Below are 21509 nucleotides of genomic sequence, written 5' to 3' on the forward strand. Positions count from 1 at the left end.
CAGAGAGAGACAGAGAGAGAGACAGAGAAGAAAAAGAAATTCAATCTGGACTATTTATGGAGAAAGGGACACCCATCTGCAGTGAGAACATGTTAGGGATCTGGATTGCAGGAAGGGTTTGGTAATTTATTTTACAACCTTTTTGTAGGTCTGAAATTATGTAAAAATAGAAAACTATATCCAGCGTGGTAGAGTATGCCTATAATCACACCTTTGGGAGGCTAAGGCAGGAGAATTGTTCCGAGCTGGAGAATAACCTGGTCTGTATAGCAAATTCCAGGCCGCGATAGGACTACGTGGGGAGTGGGGGGCCTGTCTCCAACCCACTGAAATGAAAATGTTTAGTCAATCTTTGATTCCCAAAGCACCCTAGGTATACATGTGCATCTTTTTATATTTAAGGTTTAAGGATCCATATTTTTCTGAATTCAAATGTTAAAGAATATGTTATAATTTGTGTAGAGGTTCCTCAGCTTTCACATGGAAGGTGCCACCAATAACAATGGGAAATTCTTTTTTAGTAACTTCTGAGATGTCCTCACATTTGTGCATAGTAGCTTTGTGCAAACTTTCCATTGTCAACTGTATTTCCTCAGTTACCGGTATAACTGGCAGTCAGTGTCAGCTTTTAGTATATTGAAGTACCTCCACTCAGTCTGTCAATAAAACACAGCTTGCATTTATGCCCCCCCCCCAATATACATCCGCAGAGGAAGTGAGGCTCTCCAAGCTCACACTGTTACCAGACTGTCCCGCAGATACTGAATCCCCTTCTCGGGTGAAGGCGGTGGTGTCAGGGTACCAGAACCACAGACGGCTTCTCCCGGGTTTAGCTTACCTTCCTGCTGCTGCTGCTGCTTCTGATGCTACAGGAGCACGCTTACCCCAGCTGGCTGCCCACACAGCACTTCGGAGCTGGCTTACAGGTGATATACACATGGCTCTTACACAAGGTGCTTCTGGAGATCAGGTGGGACCCTGATTCAGTTCTGGGATGCTGCTTTTGAGTAAAATGGTGGCAGGATCGGGGAGAGAAATTTATAGTAAAGTGTCAGTGAGGAATGATGTCTTTCAAGTGGTTGACAGTCACAGAGGTACTAACCCTAAAGTAACCTTTGACTTCATTGTGGTTTAGGACTGTAACAAGAATCTGCTATTGGAGTAGTGATTGAGACCATTGAGGGAGCTTTAGAAATTGTAATTGTTAATTCAGAGTGCTGCGAGGTCTCTGTAGATTATCTTAGATGTGCTCAGTGTGAGGCCTCTGAGCACACAGCCTGCTTATTGATTCTCATCTGCTTCAGATTCCCAGAAAATAGAAATCAGCCAGATGTCGTGTTGCATGCTTGTAATACCAGTACCAGGAAGGCAAAGGCAGGTGGGTCTCTGTGAGTTCTAGGCCAGCCTGGTCTACAGAGCCAGGGCTATGTAGAGAGACCTGTCTCAAAAAAGAAAAGAAGAGAAAAATCAGTCCACATTTTGAATATACCAAATTTGGAGAAGTCTGAGAAGCTCATGCCAGATTAATGATCCTTGGGTTTTCCTCAGTTCTTGAAGATGACATGGTAGAGGGAGAGAACCACCTCAGGGGCTAAAGTAGTTAAGTAGTATTGGAGAAATTATTTTGGTCACTCCACGTAGTTAAAAGGATATTTATTTAATGGCATAACTCACAAATTAAGTGAAAGGTAGGTCGCAGGGTCTGGGGAAGGTGTATCGCAGTCCAGCGGTGTTCTCCGGAGCTCTGCACAGTTCACCTTCACCATTCAGCGTCCCGGCACAGAGAGAGCGCACAGAGAGAGCGCTGGCCCATCCAGGTCTCAGGGCTCCAGGTACCTCCCCTGGCCCCGCCTCGTAGGCGTGACAGTTGCCAGAGTCTCAATGGGGGTTGGAACTTCCAGATCCAAGCTGAAATGGCTACCCACTACAAAGTAGTTAAGAATACGCACTGCTCTTCAGGGCACTGGATTAGTAAAGCCATAGTTAAGGATGTGACTGCTCTTTCAGGGTACTGGTTTTTTTTTTTTTTTTTTTTTTTTTTTTTCCCCTCAGTACCCATGTTAGGTTGCTCATAACTGCTTGTAACTCTAGCTCCAAGGGTTGTTAATATTTCTGGCCTCTGTGGACACTTACACTTGTGTGAGCATGCGCGCGCGCACACACACACACGCACGCACACACACACACGCACTTAGAAATAATCAAAGCAAATGTTAAAAAAAGTATCTTCAGAAAGAATAGAAACACTAATAGAGTGAGTTTGGACAAGGTTTAATACAAGAATTAAATTCATCTGGGGGATGGTGTCACACGCCTTTAATTCCAGTGCTCAGGAGACGGGGGCAGGTGGATCTCTGAGTTCTAGTCCAGCCTGGTCTAGAGAGCAAGTTCCAGGATAGCCAGGGCTACACAGCGAAACCCTGTCTTGAAAAAAAACCAAGGATTAAATTCAGTAAATTTTGGAGTTCTTTTTGTAAACAGTCTTTTTTTTCCTCCTGCACTCTCCTTCCTGCAGTGTATTTCTTCGATGTGAGTTGGTTCTTACACTGTCAGCTGGAGGGTTGTTTCCAGGCAAATTAGAGGTGGCCTTGCTGGTTCTGATGCAGGCTTCCTGATGCTTTGGGATGAGCGAGGAAGTGATTGATCACAATTAGAGAAAGGATGGAGATTTAAGACATTGGAGGTCCTGCAGACCTTCCTTAAGTGAAAGAGTTAAGAGGCCGGAGGTCCAGCCTTTACACCACACCTTGACAGGGTCCTCTACAAATGTGCTGGGCCACATTTGGGCATACCTGAAGAGATCGTGAGCTGCTTCCCTTTCTGCAGCATTCAGGTGACAGGCAGTGATGACACTTCCTCAGCCTAAAGTGCAAGGTTATGGAATTATGACCCAGTGTTTAGTTGGGTAAGACTGACCCATCTAGGAAATTGTTGCCCTTAGGAAGAAGGAACGAAGTATTGGATGTAAGCCTTCAAGTTTTGTTTGACTGATTCTTAGTGGTTATGAACCAACCAACTGAAATCAGAGGCTTAAAAGTTATTGAAAATAAACAGAAAATGAATTTAAATTCTCCCCAGTTTTCTAGATTCCCAAGTTTTGGAGGAAGACTGTTCTCCCCCCGCCTCCCCCTTTTTGGAAGATTTGTCCCTTGCTTGCTTACTTATTTTCTAGGTCTTGGTGCTGGCTTTAGCTTAAAGAGTTGACTACTCCCATGGAGATTTTAGATCTGATGTCTGTGTGGGCAGGGGAACGAACATCAGAGTCGGGAGGGAGGGTGGAGGGATGGAAGGTACGTCATACAACATGGCAGCCAGTGTCTTCAGACATCTCCGTGACACACACAAGAGGTGGGAATATGGAGAGGGGGGTGGCATTTTTGTTGGTTAGTTTTCAAAATAGTGAGACTATGTCATCTATTGGAGCGACTTCCTGACTTGACTTTATCCAGCGGATCTCCTCTGGCTATATGCCAAAGTGAATTTTCTTTCTGCTCGGAGACATTTTCTGGTGGTTCTGACTTTGCTTTCCTGGACGTTGAATAAAATTCGGCAAGAACTACCTGGCACGTGCATATTTGTGTTATACGGTACACATTTTAACCAAAGGATTTCAGCTGAGTAATTTCTGTAGACGAGTGCCGTGTTTGGTTGACCTGCAGACATCTCTCTACTTGTCATCTCTGGTGGTGAGCTGTGGCACATGACTAGTGGCGTCTTTAGTTTCCTTTGGGCAGGCACTGGCTGTGACAGGTTGTCATTTCCTGCGTGTGTGAGAACGTGGCCAGAACTGTTCGTGCTGACACTGCTGCTGAGTTAGAGCCTCTTTTGGTACTATACATGTCACTTCAGTCTTCTCAAAAATATACACTGTGACCGGGCGTTAACAAGTTACTGCAAATACAGGAAGATGTGAACGCAGACCAGAGGAGAAGAACTTGGCTGATTACTGCATTTATTTTGCAAAGCAACAGTTAGGTATTTACAGTATCTTGTTTTAAAGAGGATATCTACAAAAAGATGAAACTAGATTATATTATTTTTTATTACCAAACATTGGTGATGTCTGCGGGTTTCTATTACTTCAGTGAAACACCATAGCAAAAAAAGCAAACTTGGAGGAAAGGGTTTATCTGACTTACACTTCCATATTTCTGTTTGTCATTGAAGGAAGTCAGGACAGGAACTCAAACAGGGTAGGAACTTGGAAGCAGGAGCTGATGCAGAGGCCATGGAAGGGCGCTGCTTACTGGCTTGCTCCCCGTGTCTTGCTCTACCTGCTCCCTTATAGAACCCAGGACCACCAACCCAGGGATGGTGATGGGCCCTCTCCCAGGGATCACTAATAAGAAAATGCCTTACAGTAGGATCTTATGGAGGCATTTTCTCAATTAAATTTCCCTCCTTTCAGGGAAACTCTCTCGCTTGTGTCAAGTTGACATAAAACTAGACGGGACAGGTGATGGCCAAAATACCGCAGAAGAATTTCTTGTCACATCAAGCAGTGCATTTGAAGGTAGTGGAAACTCCCGAATCCTTTTGAGTTAGATGAAAGAAATTTCACTTCGTTAAGAGCTGGGTGTGATTACTCACATGTAATGAGGAATTGCAGCTAATTAAGCCATTGAGTTAGTTTAATTGGCTAAGTATTTTTCTTCCTTAGTGGTAGAAAAATATACATAATGATGTACCTTAGAAGTGATCTTCCCAGTGCATCTTAGATCAGACGAAATAGAGTGTATAAAATGGGTTTTATTATGAACGAGCCTGTCTCACTACCATTAATTAGACTGAGCAAAATTACAGAGACCTAGGAGTGAAGTTTTGTTCTAGCTGGGTCTGCAGAGGAGAACGTCTTATTAAGTGAGTCCTTAGACAGGACAGGTGGTTCCCCGGTTTTCTCCATTGAATTTTGTTAGCGCCCGCTGCCTGCATACTATACGAAACGTCCCCTGCTCAGTTGTTGCTAAGTGTGGAAACAGATCCAGCTGCATGTGCCATGCATGCCTGCCTGCCTGGGGCTGTGGGCAGGGTGGAAGGCTCCAGCCTGGAGTCTTGGGGCTGCTGCTCCAGCTCTTTGCCTGGTGTTTGCTGGTAGCGCAGTCTAGAGGGCATTCTCCTAGACCCTGGGTATTGCTCCTACCCTGCTGCTTTGTAGTTTTCTAGGCTTTATGGAAAGCAGGAACATTTGTTTTCCTTGGCTTTTTGGTCCCTTAGTGGCCCAGTGGTCCTCGAAAGAAGGCTGCTGGCCATGTGTCTTAGTGGTCCTTTTAATCGTAAGCAAGTTTGATGTTGGATCGTTTCCTGAAATGCAGCTCTAAGATGGAGAAATGGCTCATCTGGTAAAGAGTTTGCCTTGCAAGCCTGAAACCCCCAAGTTTGATCCTCAGAACTCATGTAAAAAGATCTGGGTTTGAGTGTAGTGTGCTTAGGATCCCAGCACTGGGGAGGCTGGGAGACAGGAGGAAGCCCTGGGCTCATCAGATAGGGCTGAATATGGTGAGCTTTAGCTGCAAAGAGATGTTGCCCAAACTATCTCCACTCTTTTGGAAAGCAAAAATAGAAACTTTTATGAATTCCTCTGTGTCTTCTGATAAGGTTCCTGTTGTGCCCTCCTGGCCCCTGCCATCTCACCCTCAGCCTGTCTCTTCTACGGGCATTCCTGGTGCAGACGTCTGCCACCAAGCCACGTTTGCTCCCTGGAGGCCCTTGCCAGTGTCCGGCTTGATCCCTGCAGCTTTGATTTCCATTTCTCTTGTTCTGAGTAACCCGCACTTGGGTGAGTGAGACTAACCAAGGTCCGGTCTCTGTGTATTTGTTAGCTTCCAGTGACGTGCAAGTCTCCCTGACTGCCTCTGATTTCATCTCCCAGCGAAGATCCCTGCCACTCCTGTCTGATGCTCTGAATCCTTCAGTGTTCTGCACTCCCATAGCATGTGTTTCTAGCCTGCAGCTCAGGGGCGCCCTGAGGGAAGGACATTAGTTCCCAACTGCACATCTCTAGTGATAAACAACACCAGGCCTAGAAAATGAGCCACGCTTACTAAATATTTAAACAGTGACTTTAAATCATGTATACATGAGAAAATCAGTATTTTTTGAGTTTGAGTTCTGACAGATTAAAACTTATGGTTATATTTGCACTCTCATTTTTATCATATTACTCCATTAGTTTCTCAAATGAAATAGTTATTACACTGTGGAAAATATAGAGTTTTAGAGCACTTTTTATAATACTTCTTGCAGCTATGATAAAAGCATCTCCAAAGGTATTCCAGCCTCTACAGTTGTATATCACAGAGTACTCTTGTTTTCGCAGGAGTGAAGGCTGCACCCAGGGCCTCATGCCCTCGACTGTTGAGTCACATCCTCAGCTTTCAGACTGTTCTGATGGTTTTTTTTTTTTGTTGTTGTTGTTTGTTTGTTTGTTTTTGAGACAGGGTTTCTCTGTGTAGCTTTTGGAGCCTGTCCTGGAACTCTCTGTAGATCAGGCTGGCCTCGAACTCACAGAGATCCGCCTGCCTCTGCCTCCCGAGTTCTGGGATTAAAGGCATGCGCCACCACCGCCCATGTTCTGATGTTTAAAGTCTAAATCTGTGACGGACAAATTCAGAGTCCAGTGGTGACGGAAGGCTGCCTTTTAGCATTGGTTCCTCAACTTAAGTTGATGTGTGTTTGCTCTTGGCAAATAAAATATACCTCCAACTCTACATAGTTATAAAAGCTACTTTGCAGTCAGTTTAAAAATGTTTTGGGGGCCATCGACATGTCTCAGCCGGTAAAACACTTACCGCCTTAGCCCGGCGGCCTGAGTTTAATCCCCAGGATCCAGGTAAGAGGTGGAAGGCGAGAACTGATTCCATAGCTCTTTCCTCTTTGCACACATGATAATAATAAATAAATACAGTTGTAATGTTTTTGTCCAACAGCTCATAAAAATGCCATTTTGAGACTAAATATCAACCATTTCTTAAGTTATAAAGCCAGTGGGTGAGAAATATTTACATATTGAGCAACAGAAAATACAGAGTACTTACAGGAAACGAAGTTAGAAATTGTAGCAGTGAGAATCTATTGCTAAATTATTTTGTTATTTTAAATGCTGTTTTAATGAGGCTAGATGTCTGAGGTAGGAGGGATGTGAAAAAGAAATAGAATAGTAATTGTTACTATCAAGGATCAGAATAACAAGTGATGATGAACAGAAATTCATTTTTAGGAAAAAAATACGAGATTACATTCAATAATGGGGATAACCAGTGTCTTACTAGAGAGAATTATAAATGCGTTGTTTTTGCTTAGTGTATCAGGCAGCTGTGAAGTGATTAAAAATGAAGACCTTGTATCAAATAAAAAAACTTCATAAAATGTTGAGTGAAAAATATTATTTGTGGGGGCTGGAGAGATGGCTCAACAGTTAAGAGCACTGGCTGCTCTTCCAGAGGACCTGGGTTCAATGCCCAGCACCCACATGGCAGCTCACAAGTGTCTGTAAGTGTCAGAAGTGTCAGGTTCCAGGGGACCTGACACCCCCACACAGACATACATGCAGCCCAAACACCAATGCACATAAAATTAAACGCAAGCAAACAAAACAATGCACATAAAATTAAAAATAAAATGTTATTTGTATTTGCCTCCTGCTGCCACAGGACGTGAAAGGGGAGGACTCTCTTAGTGCCCCTCCTCAGGTGATTGTGTCTGTGTCGTGCTGCGTCTGGACAGCCCCACTGTCCTCTCACGAGAGAACAAGGCTGAAAGACAACGGTATTCTAAGTAGGAGGAAGATAATTTACCCAGTGGATTCCCTGAAAATAAATGCTTAAGCACCTCTCAGGGGTGTCCTGGCCATGCTTTGAGAGCCACTTTCTGGTCCTTGAGAGGCAAAACAAACCCAGAACTATTAAGTCTGCTCCTCGTCCACCACACAGGCGTGGTGTGAGGCAGAGCGGAGAGCTGTGACTGCGCTCTTGAGTGTTCATTCCTCTGGCTTCTCAGGAACTTTCAGGACCCGGGGTCCCTTTGGAGATTGAACTGTGTGTGTTTAGGAGGGTCTGCTAGATATCAAAAATACACATTTGATCTTGACAACTAAAATGTTGGGGGAAACAGCATTACTATTATGAGTGGGTTCGTAAAACTGTGATAGTTAACAAATATATAAAGATACAGAAATTGTAAGCATTAAATTTGCAGTAGAGGATAAGATACGTTTTAAATTTTGTTAGTCCTAGCTGAGATTCAGGGATTGAACTAAAGCTGCCAAGTTGGCATGGTTAAGTAGCTTTACCAGCTGAGCCCCTTTTGGTGACAGGGTCTCTCTTTCTTTCTTTCTTTCTTTCTTTCTTTCTTTCTTTCTTTCTTTCTTTCTTTCTTTCTTTCTTTCTTTCTTTCTTTCTCTCTCTCTCTCTCTCTCTCTCTCTCTCTCTCCCTCCCTCCCCCTCCCTCCCTCCCTCCCTCCCTCCCTCCCTCCCTCCCTCCCTCTCTTTCTCTCTTTCTCTCTTCCTCCCTCCCTCCCTCCCTCTCTCTCTTTCTCTCTCTCTCCCTTTCTCTCTTTCTCTCTCTCTCTCTCTCTCTCTCTCTCTCTCTCTCTCTCTCTCTCTCTCTCTTTCTTTTCTCGAGACAGGGTTTCTCTAGTTTTGGTACCTGTCCTGGGACTCACTTTGTAGACCAGGCTGGCCTTGAACTCAGAGAGGTACGCCTGTCTCTGCCTCCCAAGTGCTGGGATTAAAGGTGTGCGCCACCACTGCCCAGCTTGACAGGGTCTTTCTAGATAGACCAGGCTGGCCATGAACTCCCTGAGACTGGGATTGCAGACATGCATCACAGTAACTGCCCACAGTTATCTGAAACATGCTTTGGGCTTAATTTTAGTTGTTGTTTTCATCTGCACATCCACTGTAGAGGTACTTTCTCTATCTGGCCCCCCAGCCACATTGAAGGGGGCGGGGCTTTCTGCCTTTCAATGTTGTCTGCTCATTCCTCCCAGATGCTACCTGGGTCTCAGAAACAGCAGGAAGTTGAGTGCCTTAAAGAGACAGTGTGCATTGGATAACATTGTCATGGAGTTTCTGAGCAGACTTCTCTCCTTACTGGCCAGCAGTGTGCAGGGGTGTGGAGAGGCTGTAGTATTGGTGAAATTATTATGGCCACTCCATGTAGTTAAAAGGATATTTATTTAATGGCGTAACTCACAAATTAAGTGATAGGTAGATTGCGGGGGTCTGGGGAAGGTGTATCGCAGTCCAGCAGTGTTCTCTGGAGCTCTGCTCAGTCAACCTCCACCGTCTAGGATCCAGGAACAGAAAGAGCGCCCCCCCATCCAGGTCTCGGGTCTCCAGACGCCTCCCTTGGCCCCGCCTCGTAAGTGTGACAGTTGTCAGAGTCTCAATGGGGGTTGGAACTTCCAGATCCAAGCTGGAATGGCTACCCACTACACTGTAGGAATGATACCCCGGCTCACCTCTGCTTTTTCCTCCCACCTTGATGCTTAGGCCTGTTTTCCCGTCAATGCAAACCACTTTTCCTAGGTCCTTACTACAGCTTTTCTCTCCCTCTCAGCCTCTACTTTATCTTCCTTTTCTGTTTACGTTCTAGTTTCTTCTTCAGAGATATCCTCAGTCAGAGTGACTTCCAGTTAAATGTAGTCTGGAGTCAAGATGTTCACAGTTGGCAAAGACCCAGGAGTGAATGTGTGTTTTTGTATTTGGTATGACAGGAGTATTGTGGGCGGATACCATAGAGGACAGTCCTTGCCTCTTCTGCCCGAAGCTCCCTGGTGTCATCACTTTTTGCTTGGGAGAAAATGGGATGAAATGCTGAGTGTCGTTGTTTTGCTTTGCCCTACCGACTCCTATACCCTGTCTTCATGTGCAGTATACCACCCCCCCACCCCCCATCCGGTACTGGAGATCAAACTCAGGACCTTACACATACTAGGCAAGTGCTCTATCACCTAGCTATACCTCCAGTCTCTACCCCATCTTCACAAGGCTGGACCAAGGCACAGAAATGTCTCCTTCGGGGTCATACAGCTTCTGTGTGCTGCCCTTTGTCTCTGTTCTTTAAAAAAAAGAATCTGTGTGTGTGTGTGTCTGTGTATCTGTGTGTGTCTGTCTGTGTGTGTCTCTGTGTGTGTGTCTGTGTGTGAGTGTGTCTGCATGTCTGTGTGTCTGTCTGGTTGTGTATGCATAGGCCTGCATGCTTGCTCAGGCCATGGCATTCATGCAGAGGTCAAAGGCCAGCCAGCTCTGTGGACTCGGTTCTCTCTTTTCCCTTTACGTGAGTCCTGAGAGCAAACTCAGGTCCCCAGGCTTGCCTGACAGGCACCTTTCCCTGAGGAGCCCTCTCCCTGGCCCTTGTCCTGTTTGAGACAGGATCTCATCTTGTGGCTCACGTTGACACGCAACTTGTGATCCTCCTGCCTCAGCTGCTGGAACTACAGGTGTTGTCGCCTTTCCTGGCTTCCTGCTCTTCCTCTGAGTACTGTCTGTCTGCTGTGGGCCCTGCAAATGTGTGCGGTCACTGCGGGCTTCCGACTGAGTGGCGCGACACTGCGTTCCCTTTCCTCTCCCTTTAGAGCTGGAAAGGTACTTTGTGGCTTAGAAGAAAGAAAAAGAAAGTGTATTAATTGGAAAAACTGCTTCACATTTGTTCTGTCTGAGTCACATAGCTGTACTTCTACCTTGCCTCTAGACAATCTTCTAGCTGTCTCTGTGGATCATAATAGTATCAGTGTTCCACCTAGTAGCAGCTGTCTGTTGAGAGACAGATACAGTCTATAGGGATCTATCGGGAGGAATGCAGGTGTATGTGTCTTACCTTGCTTGCTTGTTTATTTCAGTCATTACTTGTTATTTATTTTAAATTTATTTTTATTAGTTGATGTGTACGGGTGTTCTGCCTGTATGTATGTGAAGCCATCTGTCCAGCTACTCGACAGTTATCTGTTAAATGCCAACCGTGTGCCACTGTTGAGGATGCTGGAAACATGGCTCCTAACCAGGCATCCTCCCTTGCTGTTGTCGTAGACGTTTTGTTAGCAGGAGTGTGATGTCTGTCTTCCTCACAGGACAGCAGAAATGGTGATTGGAAGAACACTGGGCTCCGGCTCTGTGTCTGGTTTGGATTGGATGTGACCAGCCACTTAAATGCTTTACTCCTGTTCCTTACCCGTCAGAGGAGGAGGTCAAGACACTTAACAGGGGCTGGAGAGATGGCTCAGTGGTTAAGAGCACTGACTGCCCTTCCAGAGGTCCCAAGTTCAATTCCCAGCAACCACATGGTGGCTCAGAACCATCTGTAATGAGATCTGGCACCCTCTTCTGGCCTGCAGGGATACATGCAAGCAGAACACTTGCTTGTATACATAATAAATAAATAAATCTTTAAAAAAAAAAAACACTTAACAGCTGTTCTCAGAGACACGCCTGTAGAGATGCATTTTCAATAGAAGTGGTGTGTGTGTATTAAAATGTGTCAATGTGTGTAGTCGTGAGTGTGATAATGTAAAATAATGTTTTGTTGTAAAATTTTACATGCAGTTCATTCCTGCTTGGTTGGGGCAATATGAAATGAATCTAGAAGTTTCAAGACGCTGGCAAGATATAATGTGTATTTGTTTTTCCTCTCTTCACAGAAGAAGATAATGCTGAATATGTTTTTAGACACCATGATGGCCGACCCTCCCCCCCAGTGCCTTGTCTGGCTACCTCTCATGCACAGGCTTGCCCATGTGGAGAACGGTGAGTGTGGCTTGACCCTTCATCCCGTAGGCTGCAGGGAGGAGGACACTGTGGGCAGTGTCCTGAGCTGTTATTGTGAGAAACAGGAACTGCTGGCAGGCCACCATTGGAAGTTGTGCCTTTTGTTTTCAGAAGAAGAAATTTATTTCCTCACAAGAGCAGGAGTCTTGTCACTTACCTAGGATTCCGAGAGATAATAAAACCCACTTGGTATGGACATGGTTTTTTTCACCCTGAGATTGCTTGCGTTTACCCGATGTGGTCAGGAATTTCAACCCTTCTCCCCTTTTTAATTTATCAGGAATGTAGCTTTAGAAAATTGGAGCCCTGAAATATTAACCACCAAAAAACTCTCGTTGATTCTGAGTCATTAAAACATTGCTAAGTCAAAATTAAGTTCTGGGCCTCCTGTCTTCCTTCTTTTTCCCTTTATTGTTAATTGATTAATTAATTAGTTTATTGGTTCGTGTGTAGTCTATGCGTGTGCACTTAGTATGTGTGCATGCGGAGGACGTTGGGTGTCTTTCATTATCTTTTGAGACAGATGCTCAGTGAACCCAGAACTTACCAGCTGGCTGGATTGGCTGCCCATCACACTCCTGAGAACCGCCTTTCTCCATGGCCCTCCCACCATGCCAGGGTTCCAGACTTGTCTGACCACACCCAGCTTTTCTGCAGGTGCTGGGATCCGAACTCAGGTGCTTATGCTTGTGGGGCAGGCACCTTACTCCCTGAGCAACCTCCCCAGGCCCTTCTTTACCATCTTGCCTCTAAGGTGCCCTCGAGATCCTTCCCAGTGCTGTGAAGCATCCCAGGAAAGTAGATGTTTTCACTTTGAATTGAACCGATGCTGACTTCTCAGAACCCCTTAGTGTTTTCTGCTGTTCATGTCCGTGTTTAGGTTGTGGGACTGTGTTCAAGGGGGAGGCTGTCGCTTTCCCACGCAGCCCCCCTTCTCTCCAGGCTGTTGTCCGTCTTCCTGGATTCCACAGGAGGCACCGAGGCAGAACTGAGAGGCTGCTGAAAAGCAGGGTCCTCCTTCTCATTTTTCTCACATGCTTTTTATTTTTCTATCCAGCTTTTTTCTTGTTTTGAATGTCTATACAACCTTTTGCTCAAGTCTGGATACTTCACAAGCATCTCAGTTTCTGGATTATTTTTCTAAAGGACTAGACTCTTAAAGCAGCTAAATTTTTAAATAAGATTTTCTAAATAGATGCATAAGTATTTAAATTGCTGAGCTGTACTTGGTTTTCCTTTTTGAGAGCGATACTTTTATATTTTAAGTGTTTTAGTAGTTTCATATCCAGTTGATTTTCATAAACTATCTTGTATCTACTATGAGGAGGAGAGAGCCTCACTTGTCACGATGTGCTAATCATAGGAGTGTCGTACTATCACTTTATATGATTTGTGTTATTTATTGATCATATTCTTATATGATTAATAATATTTCTTCTTAGAGACAGAAATGTTATGGAATCTTTGAAATGTCTAGAAATCGTTTGTCTACCACATTGACATTTGTCTATATATCTACTTATTATGGTGGCAAACAAATCCTAAAATTATGATACACCTGGTTTTGATGGGGGGATCTTGTTTGGTTTGGGTTCTTCCTGGGTGTTGGAATTACTATTTAAAAGGACAAATACTACGCCAGGTATGGTGCTACATACCTGTAATCCTGGTACTTGGGAGGAGGACACAAGAGTGTCAGAAATTGGCTGTCATCATTGGCTGTATATTGTGTTCATAGCCAGCCAGGAAAACATCAGGACCAATTTAAGAAACAAAAAACCAAGCCAAACAAAAAAAAGGGGACATATTTTTATTTGTTTAAGCTGAAGTTATAGTTTTCATGTTGGTTTATAAATCCAGATGTGCACACAGAGGAAGGCACCTGGTCTGTGTTGCGCTTAACAAAGGCGACACTTTCCACAGTCTCTGAACAGCCGTTGGTGACAGACCTGCTCACTTGTTGATCTGCCTGCACTGGCTCTCACTGCCCCTCCCCCCGCTGTGTGAGCACTGGCTCTTAATATGCTCAGAAGAGTGGAAGAAAGTCACACATGTTCGGCCAAAATTGCCAGAGTCCATTTGATGACTTATGTGACTATACTGCGGCATTTAACATTAACCCCGAAACTTTCACGAACGTTGACCGTGCTGAGGTTGGGGCTGCGCCAGGTGATGGCTTCACTTCTGAGCTCACACTGTGGCTGGCGCTTCCATTATTTCTTGCAACCGTAACATCGGGGGTCAGACGGTTTCGAGCTCTTGGTCCTGCCTGTTTCCACCTCGGCTGTTCCATTAGACTTTTGGTTTTCCTCAGGGTTGGTTCTGGTGTTCCGTTGATGCTGTTCGGTCCCCCGCTCACCTCTTCTTTCTGGTCGCCAGTCTTCCATCCCGTGGAGTGCTCCTACTGCCACTGCGAGAGCATGATGGGATTCCGGTACCGATGCCAGCAGTGCCACAACTACCAGCTCTGCCAGAACTGCTTTTGGCGTGGCCATGCCAACGGCACCCACAGCAACCAGCACCAGATGAAGGAGCATTCCTCTTGGGTAACTAACTGCTCTGTCTCCACTCTTTGCTTGGCTCGTGTGTCGCACACAGTACTTGGTCCTGCAGGTGCCCTGCCCGATAGGGAGGTGGTGTCGAGAAATCTTAATGTCAGCTTGGATGCTGGGGTTGCGGCTGTGTTTTTAAAAGCAGATTTTTAAAATGTTCTGGGAGGTACAAGTGTTAACTGCGTTTAAAATGGTCCTTTGCAAAGTTAAAAGGTGGATGTCTTCTGATTGGAAAAATAGTACAGAGGAGATCTCCCTGGCGCTTATCCCCTTAGCCTTAGGTTGGGTTTAAAGCCCTTTCTTCAAGCCAGTTTTCTTCACAGGTTGGTGTGTTCATATGCTGCATAAAAAGTGTCATGTAGTACAGGAGTTACATTTGTGTATCTTTAGGTTGGAGAAAGACTGTAATTTATAATCGTTACTGCATTGCTAGTCTTACCTTCAAAAGGAGCTTGTCAATAGTCCTTGGGTGATAGACAAGCACAGTGGTGTACACCTTAATCCCAGGACTGAGGGGGCAGAAGCAGATAGGTCTCTGTGAGTTACATCATCCTTCCTTCCTTCCTTCCTTCCTTCCTTCCTTCCTTCCTTCCTTCCTTCCTTCCTTCCTTCCTTCCTTCCTTCCTTCCTTCCTATTAATAATTTTTTTATTTTATGTGCATTGGTGTTTTGCCTGTGTGTATGTCTGTGTGAGAGTCCTCTGGAACTGGAGTTACAGACAGTTGTGAGCTACCATGTGGCCGCTGGGAATTAAACCCAGGTCCTCTGGAAAAGCAATCTGCTCTTAACCGCTAAGCCATCTCTCCAGCTCCACATCATGCTTTCTACATGGTGAGATCCTGTCTTGAAACAAAACAAATAAAATAAAATAAAACAAACCAAACCCAACATTTGGATTGAAATTGATATCTGCTCTTGCTGAGGTGTTCATAAATCATGTAATATGAATCTCAAGTATTTTCCTCACATCTTATGATTTATTTCTAGTTTTCCTTTTTTTGTTTTGTTTTTTTTGTTTTTCGAGACAGGGTTTCTCTGTGTAGCCTTGGAGCCTTTCCTGGAACTCACTCTGAAACCCAGGCTGGCCTCGAACTCACAGAGATCCACCTGCCTCTGCCTCCCGTGTGCTGGGATTAAGGGTGTGCACCACCACCGCCCGGCTATTTCTAGTTTTTGTTGGCTGCTTGCTTTGCTAAATGGTAGAAGACCAGGCAGGGCCAGAAGTATGGTTCTAGACGTAGAGTCTCACCCCAGTACCTACTGGTCTGCAGGTCTTAAAAGGCCTTAACAACTGGGCTTCCTCACCCCTTTATTTTTCCTAGAATTCAACCAAGAAAAATGAAATAAGCCAACACCAGGAAAGAAGGGAAAAGGAAAGGAAACACTGAGCATCAACCCCGGTGCAGACTTGGCTGTATGAAACAAAACCTTGTTTGCTGAACATCCAATTGTCTAGTTTGCATTCCTGTACTGTGTTTTGGTTTAAGGTCATTTTTTTTTTAAAGTGGAAACCCTTCCAGTAATTTTTTAAAAAATTATTATTACAGGCTGGAGGGATAGCTCAGCCGTTAAAGGCTAGGCTCACAGCCAAAAAGTTACTCTTACCTAAAGATAACTTGACTGCCATTTTTTCCCTTTCCCTGGGTAAAGCCCTATAGCCCACCGTGCTAATTGTTGGTCACCGTGTCTTGTGTAGTTTTTGGTTTTAGAGTCCTGTCTGAACCGAGACAGGTTCTGCTCAGTCACTTTTCATGGTGATTTGGTCTGCTGGCAATGCTTCTGGTGAGAATCTCATTCTGAATGCTGGGGTGTGGAGAGCAAGGGGCTTCTTACTCCCTCAGTTTGAACCTGCTCGTTGACCCAGTCTATAACCTTTTCAAAAGTAAGGATTTTGCATTTATTTAAAGATCAGTAACTGGGGGCTGGAGAGATGGCTCAGTGGTTAAGGACACTGGCTGTTCTTGCAGAGGTCCTGGGTTCAATTCCCAGCAACCACATGGTGGCTCACAACCATCTGTAATGAGATCTGATGCCCTCTTCTGGCATACAGGCAGAGCACTTTAAAATCTTTAAAAAAAAGACCAGTAACTGAAACTGCTTTATGGTTTGCAAATGAACTTTTCATATACTCTTGAAATTTTTTTCTTTGAGTTATAGCATACATACAGAAAAGTAAAAGCCAGTCATGGTGAATTTATGCCTGTAATACCAGTACTTGGGCAGCTGAGGCAGGAGGATTACCATGAATTCAGGCCAGCCTGTGTTAAGATCTTATTCTCTACCAAACAAATAAATAAGCAGGTGCAGAATCCATAAGTGAATTCTTATGTATTTGATCCTGGCAATACTGTGAAGATTTTCTTTCTAAATATTTCTCATTTTTATTTCATCTTTTCTGTATTTTTTTCTGCCTTATCAATTCCTTTTTTTATAGTAATTTAAGATTTCCAAAACTCTAGTGTTATTAGCTTACATAATTTTGAGTCTGACACCGTAAATAGGTCAGTTCTGAATTTTGATGGCTTGCATGTACTTAGAGGGGTACATCTGTACTGGCAGTTAGTGTATGTGTCTATATGTAACTTGTTCTCAAAATTGAGAGTATGTACAGTAGTAACCTGGCCCTTTGAGGAGGATAGGGGTTCATTTTGAGGCTGGATACAGGAATTTCTGTTTAACAAAAAGATACATAGTTATTTTTTTGGTGAAATGGGATTGAACCTACATGCAAGGCAAGTGCTCTCCTACTGAGCCATGTCCCAGCCACTGTTACCAGTTTAATGGTGGGTTCTTTGAATGTTTTCCACTGTGTCTGTACCAGTATTTGAAACGAATGTGTCTATGTTTGCAGCAGCAGATTTTAGTTTGTTTGACGGGTTTGTTGAAGAACTGACACTGTAGATTTGATAGATGTATGTTTCGGTATTTGTAAGATTATTTTTATTGTCCCAAAGCCCGTATTTAATGTTTCATCTAAGTAAAGGAGTAGCAATTCAGTATTTCAGACCTCAGTGTGTTTAGTTTGCTTTTATTCCCCAAAACCGTCCTGTATGGTACTATACTCGATACTCCTCCTGTCCACGCATCATTTGTTCATTCAAAGGGTATTTTCGAGTGCTCACGTATGCAGTCAGCACAGGGACAGCTGTGAACAAACCAGTCAAAGGTCGCTGCCCTCTTGAAAACGTTTTAGAATATGAAAGCAATGGCTCGGCTTGCTCATGTCTCCATTTTTCTATTCCTGCTGGGCATCCAGACTGCGTCCCACACCTCCTTCTCCAGCTTTATATGGGTGGACTGTGAACAGATGCGTGTCTTTCCCCGGGACAGTTGATGACAGTGTCTTCTCCGCCCTCCGCTTCCTCACTTCAGAGGAGAGTTAAACTGTGAAATAAAAAGAAACTGGACCTATCATGAATGGTGGGTAGAGAGGAGCATATGCTGACCCATTTGCTTGAGATGGGGTCATGCTAAGAACTGTGTTCCCATAGCTGTTGAGGCTAAAACAGGAGGATTGAAGGGTCAAGGCTACCTTGAGTAACTTAGCAAGAGCCTGCCTCAAAATGAAATTTAAAATGGCTGGGGATACAGTTCAGTGGTGGAGAACTTGCCTGGTATTTACAAGTGGGTTCATTTTCCAACACACACACACACACACACACACACACACACACACACACACACACACACACCAAAACAAACAGAAAACCCCTTGTTTTAAATAATTAAAATTTTTGTTTCCCCCATAGTACTTAGTACTAGGAGTGGACCATTAGTAAAAATTAAAAGTGTATGGTGTGGGCCTGACATACAGGAGTATACCAATGAGCAGATAAATCAGATGATGGCGTAGAAAGACAAATCATGTGATACAGCCGTAACCAAATTGGTAAATCTGTCATTAGAGGTACTTGAAAGTACATTTACAAAGCCTAGTGGACATACTCAGGTGGAAGGACGAGACTAAGGGCCATCTGTAGAGCTTCTGTTGGTAGGGTTGAGGTCCATGATATCTGCATGAAGACAGTTCTCCAGGTTCCCTAAGTGATTCCGTCGTACAAAGTCAGGACCTTGTTTCGTGTGGCTTCTGGGTGGCTCCTGTTAGCCGAGAGTGAAAGACATGTGAAAAATGAGTCAGGCTTGAGAGTGAAGCCCGGGAAAGAACTGTTGTTTCTGGCACACAGCACCGACGGGGAAGAAGTAGATCAAAGGACCACTGTGTTCCTGGGGAGTCGTGTTGGCAAAGAATCCATGAGCCTGGACTGACAAGACCTTCTATTGTTGGAGCTAGACAATCACTTCAGGAAACCCAGAACTTGCTCGAATGCCAGTGAGGGGCAGGGATGAGTACGTTACGAAGGTTGTGTATCCTGAAAAGAGGGCATGCCGCAGCACACTTGGCCACGGGGGATATTGGGTAAGACGAGACTTACAGCCAAGTGTGGTGGTGCAAAGTTCTAATCCCAGCACCGGGGAGGTAGAATAGTGAGTTTGAGGCCAGTCTGGTCTACACGACACCTTGTCAAAACAGAGAAACCAAAGCTGGGAAGAAAGAAAAAGACCAAGCACACAGGCCTGCTTCTGTCCCCCAGTGTATCTTGGGAGTTGGGGAGGGTGCAGGTAACCCCCTTTCAGGTCAGTGGAAGCATTACTAGGAGTTGCATACGGCCCTGAGGAAGGCTGCACCACACACACCGCCTGAGATGCACTAAATGCAGGGCAGACCTTCTTCCTGTGTCTGCCATGGGAGGGGTTGACGGTGTTGAGACACTCGGTGACCACGGCGCTCACTAAACCATTTTCCTTTCTACCCAGGCATGCAGCTCATTATGTAACTCACTAATCGGGCCCACGTGGCCGGTCTTCTCCAGTGAATATTATTACCTCTCAGGCCAGGCAGTTTAAGCATGTCTGCCACCTCATCGTCATTGTCTTTATCCTCTCCTGCTGACGCCCACTGGCCTAAGGGAAATGTCTCCAAAGGGCCTAGGTGAGGCAAGAGCGAGCCCTTGATGGAAGGCGCCTGGGTACCTGAGTGGATGGAGCCCCTCTGCCGGTCATGAGCAAGGAAGGAAGATGCCAGATCAGGAGAATAGGGTTGAGGAGATTAGAGGCTGAGTGCAGATGTCACAGGGCCTGGCTTGGGAGGGGAGGAGCAAAGATGGATGGTTTCTGGGGAAGGAGCTGGAGTGCTGGGTCCGAAGGACCTGGGGTAGGAGCGCCCTGCCGGATCACAGAGCAGCCAGGGAGCCGGCGAGGCTGAGTAGCACGAGTCGTGGAAGAACTGCAGAAGAGGCCAGGACGTGAGCTAGGCTCTGGTCTGCTGTTGTCAGGACTTGTGAGTGATGTGAGGAGTCTTGGTAGAACTTGACATAACGTGATTTCATTCATGCTTTAAAATGGTCCATCTGGATGCTGGCAAGAAGTAAATGATAGGGTTGGGGATTTAGCTCAGTGATAGAGCGCTTGCCTAGCAAGCGCAAGGCCCTGGGTTCGGTCCTCAGCTCAAAAAAAAAAAAAGAAGTAAATGATAGACATAAACGAGAAGCGTAGAGACTGCTTAAGAAAAATTGTTATGCTAAATCTTATCAGCTACTCCCCTCATTGCTATGGCAAAATATCTAACAGGGAAACTTAGGAGAACAAGGATTTATTTCATCTGATGGTTCAGGGAATCTAGTCCTTCATGGCAGGGAAATTATGGCAACAGGAAGCTCCTCGCTTCCATCTGCACAGATTGGGAGACAGAGAAAAAGGGGATGCTTGTACTTAGCTGACGTTCTACTTTTTCTCTTGTTTATTCAATGAGACACCCCAGCCTATGAAATAGTGCTGCCCATATTCAGAGTGTGTGTGTGTGTGTGTGTGTGTGTGTGTGTGTGTGTGTGTGTGAGAGAGAGAGAGAGAGAGAGAGAGAGAGAGAGACAGACAGACAGACAGACAGACAGACAGACAGATGCATGCTCACAGCCGTTTTTTTTCTGTAGTTTGAACTCAGGGCCTCATATGCCAGGCAAGCATTTTACTATTGAGTTATCTTCTAGCCACGAAATGACGAAAGGGACTGAGCTGGGTTAAGTTATAAATCAGCGCAGTGGACCTGTATGGGACCTCGGAGAGGAGTTGAGAAACGCTGACTGTCCTCGGCCACTTGCATGGTGGAATTGTTAGTGGCCAAAGAAGGGGAAGGCTGCTGCTGTGGGTGGTACATGCCTAGGTCTTTGAATCACATGTGCAGTTCTGTTCTTTGTGGCAGAATCTCTTTCTGTGTCCCCAAGCATGCCTGGAACTCAGGAATCCACCCTCCTGAATGCTATGGTTAAAGGCATGAGTGATTATGTCCAGCTCAAGGCTTCTTCCGTTTGGGCCACGTTGCGTTAAAGTAGCTGTCCGTCCGTTTGGAGTGGTTGAGCAGGCCACTGGACATGAGTCTGCAGCGTAAGAGAGAGTCCGAGGTAGACTTCCACTTGAGGTGTATATGTATGTAAAGCTACAGGAACGGGTCACATTGAGTGGACGAGTGACCGACCAAGCCTGTCAAGTGTTTAGCAGCCGAGCGAGCAGACAGGGCTAGTGCTTTGCCCATTAACATCTGGGTTATTAACAGTGTGTTACTGGGGACACAGGCCTGATTAAAGTGAGTTCAAGAAGGAAAGGCAGCTCAGTACTGGAGCACGCCCTTAGTCCCAGCCCTCCGGAGGCAGAGGCAGGTGGATCTCTGAGTTCAAGGTCAGCCTGGTCTACAGAGTGAGTTCAGGACAGCCAGGGCTATCTAGTGAGACCTTGTCTTGAAAAGAGCAAAACACAAAAACAGAAGGGAGGAGTGTGCAGAGAGGTGGAGACGGCAAACGCGGACGTTTCTTGAAGTGACTGTTTGCTCTAGCAGTCTCCCCACCTCTTTGTGGGGTTTCACTGTGTAGCCTAGCCCTCCTGCCTTGGCCTCAAGCTGCGAGTGAAGGCTTCTACTGCTGCGCCAGACCTTTTGGAGCTTAGTCCCACTCCATTACACACACACACACACACATACACACACCTACCCCTCTCTCTCTCACACACACACACACACACACACACACACACACACACACACACACCTCTCTCTCTCTCTCTCTCTCTCTCTCTCTCTCTCTCTCTCACACACACACACACACACACACACACACACACACACACAAAATCTCAGCTAGGAGTTAGG

At 45.3% G+C, this 21509-nt stretch overlaps 1 protein-coding gene and 1 long non-coding RNA gene across 13 annotated transcripts in view; one reads left to right on the forward strand and one right to left on the reverse strand.

Annotated features, from left to right (window-relative positions):
* Positions 1-21509, forward strand: part of Dtnb (dystrobrevin beta) — a 212287-nt gene that overhangs the window by 63409 nt on the left and 127369 nt on the right. For all 11 annotated transcript variants that reach the window (XM_076558737.1, XM_076558738.1, XM_076558742.1 and 8 more), the window contains exons 7-8: positions 11636-11741; positions 14142-14308. In XM_076558737.1, the coding sequence (XP_076414852.1) occupies positions 11636-11741; positions 14142-14308 (273 nt within the window). The remainder of the gene's footprint in view (positions 1-11635; positions 11742-14141; positions 14309-21509) is intronic.
* The window catches only part of LOC121825144 (uncharacterized), a 30783-nt gene continuing 26496 nt past the window's right edge, over positions 17223-21509 (reverse strand). The window contains exons 5-7 of one of the 2 annotated variants that reach the window (XR_013046962.1): positions 19199-19729; positions 18260-18412; positions 17223-17698 (exon numbers count right to left, since the gene is read on the reverse strand). This is a non-coding gene — a long non-coding RNA (uncharacterized LOC121825144). Of the gene's footprint in view, positions 17699-18197; positions 18413-19198; positions 19730-21509 lie in introns of those variants that run through there. The other variant, XR_013046963.1, reaches the window with a different exon arrangement.

The sequence above is a fragment of the Peromyscus maniculatus genome, chromosome 22 (assembly GCF_049852395.1).
Source record: "Peromyscus maniculatus bairdii isolate BWxNUB_F1_BW_parent chromosome 22, HU_Pman_BW_mat_3.1, whole genome shotgun sequence".
NCBI classification, from domain to species: Eukaryota; Metazoa; Chordata; class Mammalia; order Rodentia; family Cricetidae; genus Peromyscus; species Peromyscus maniculatus.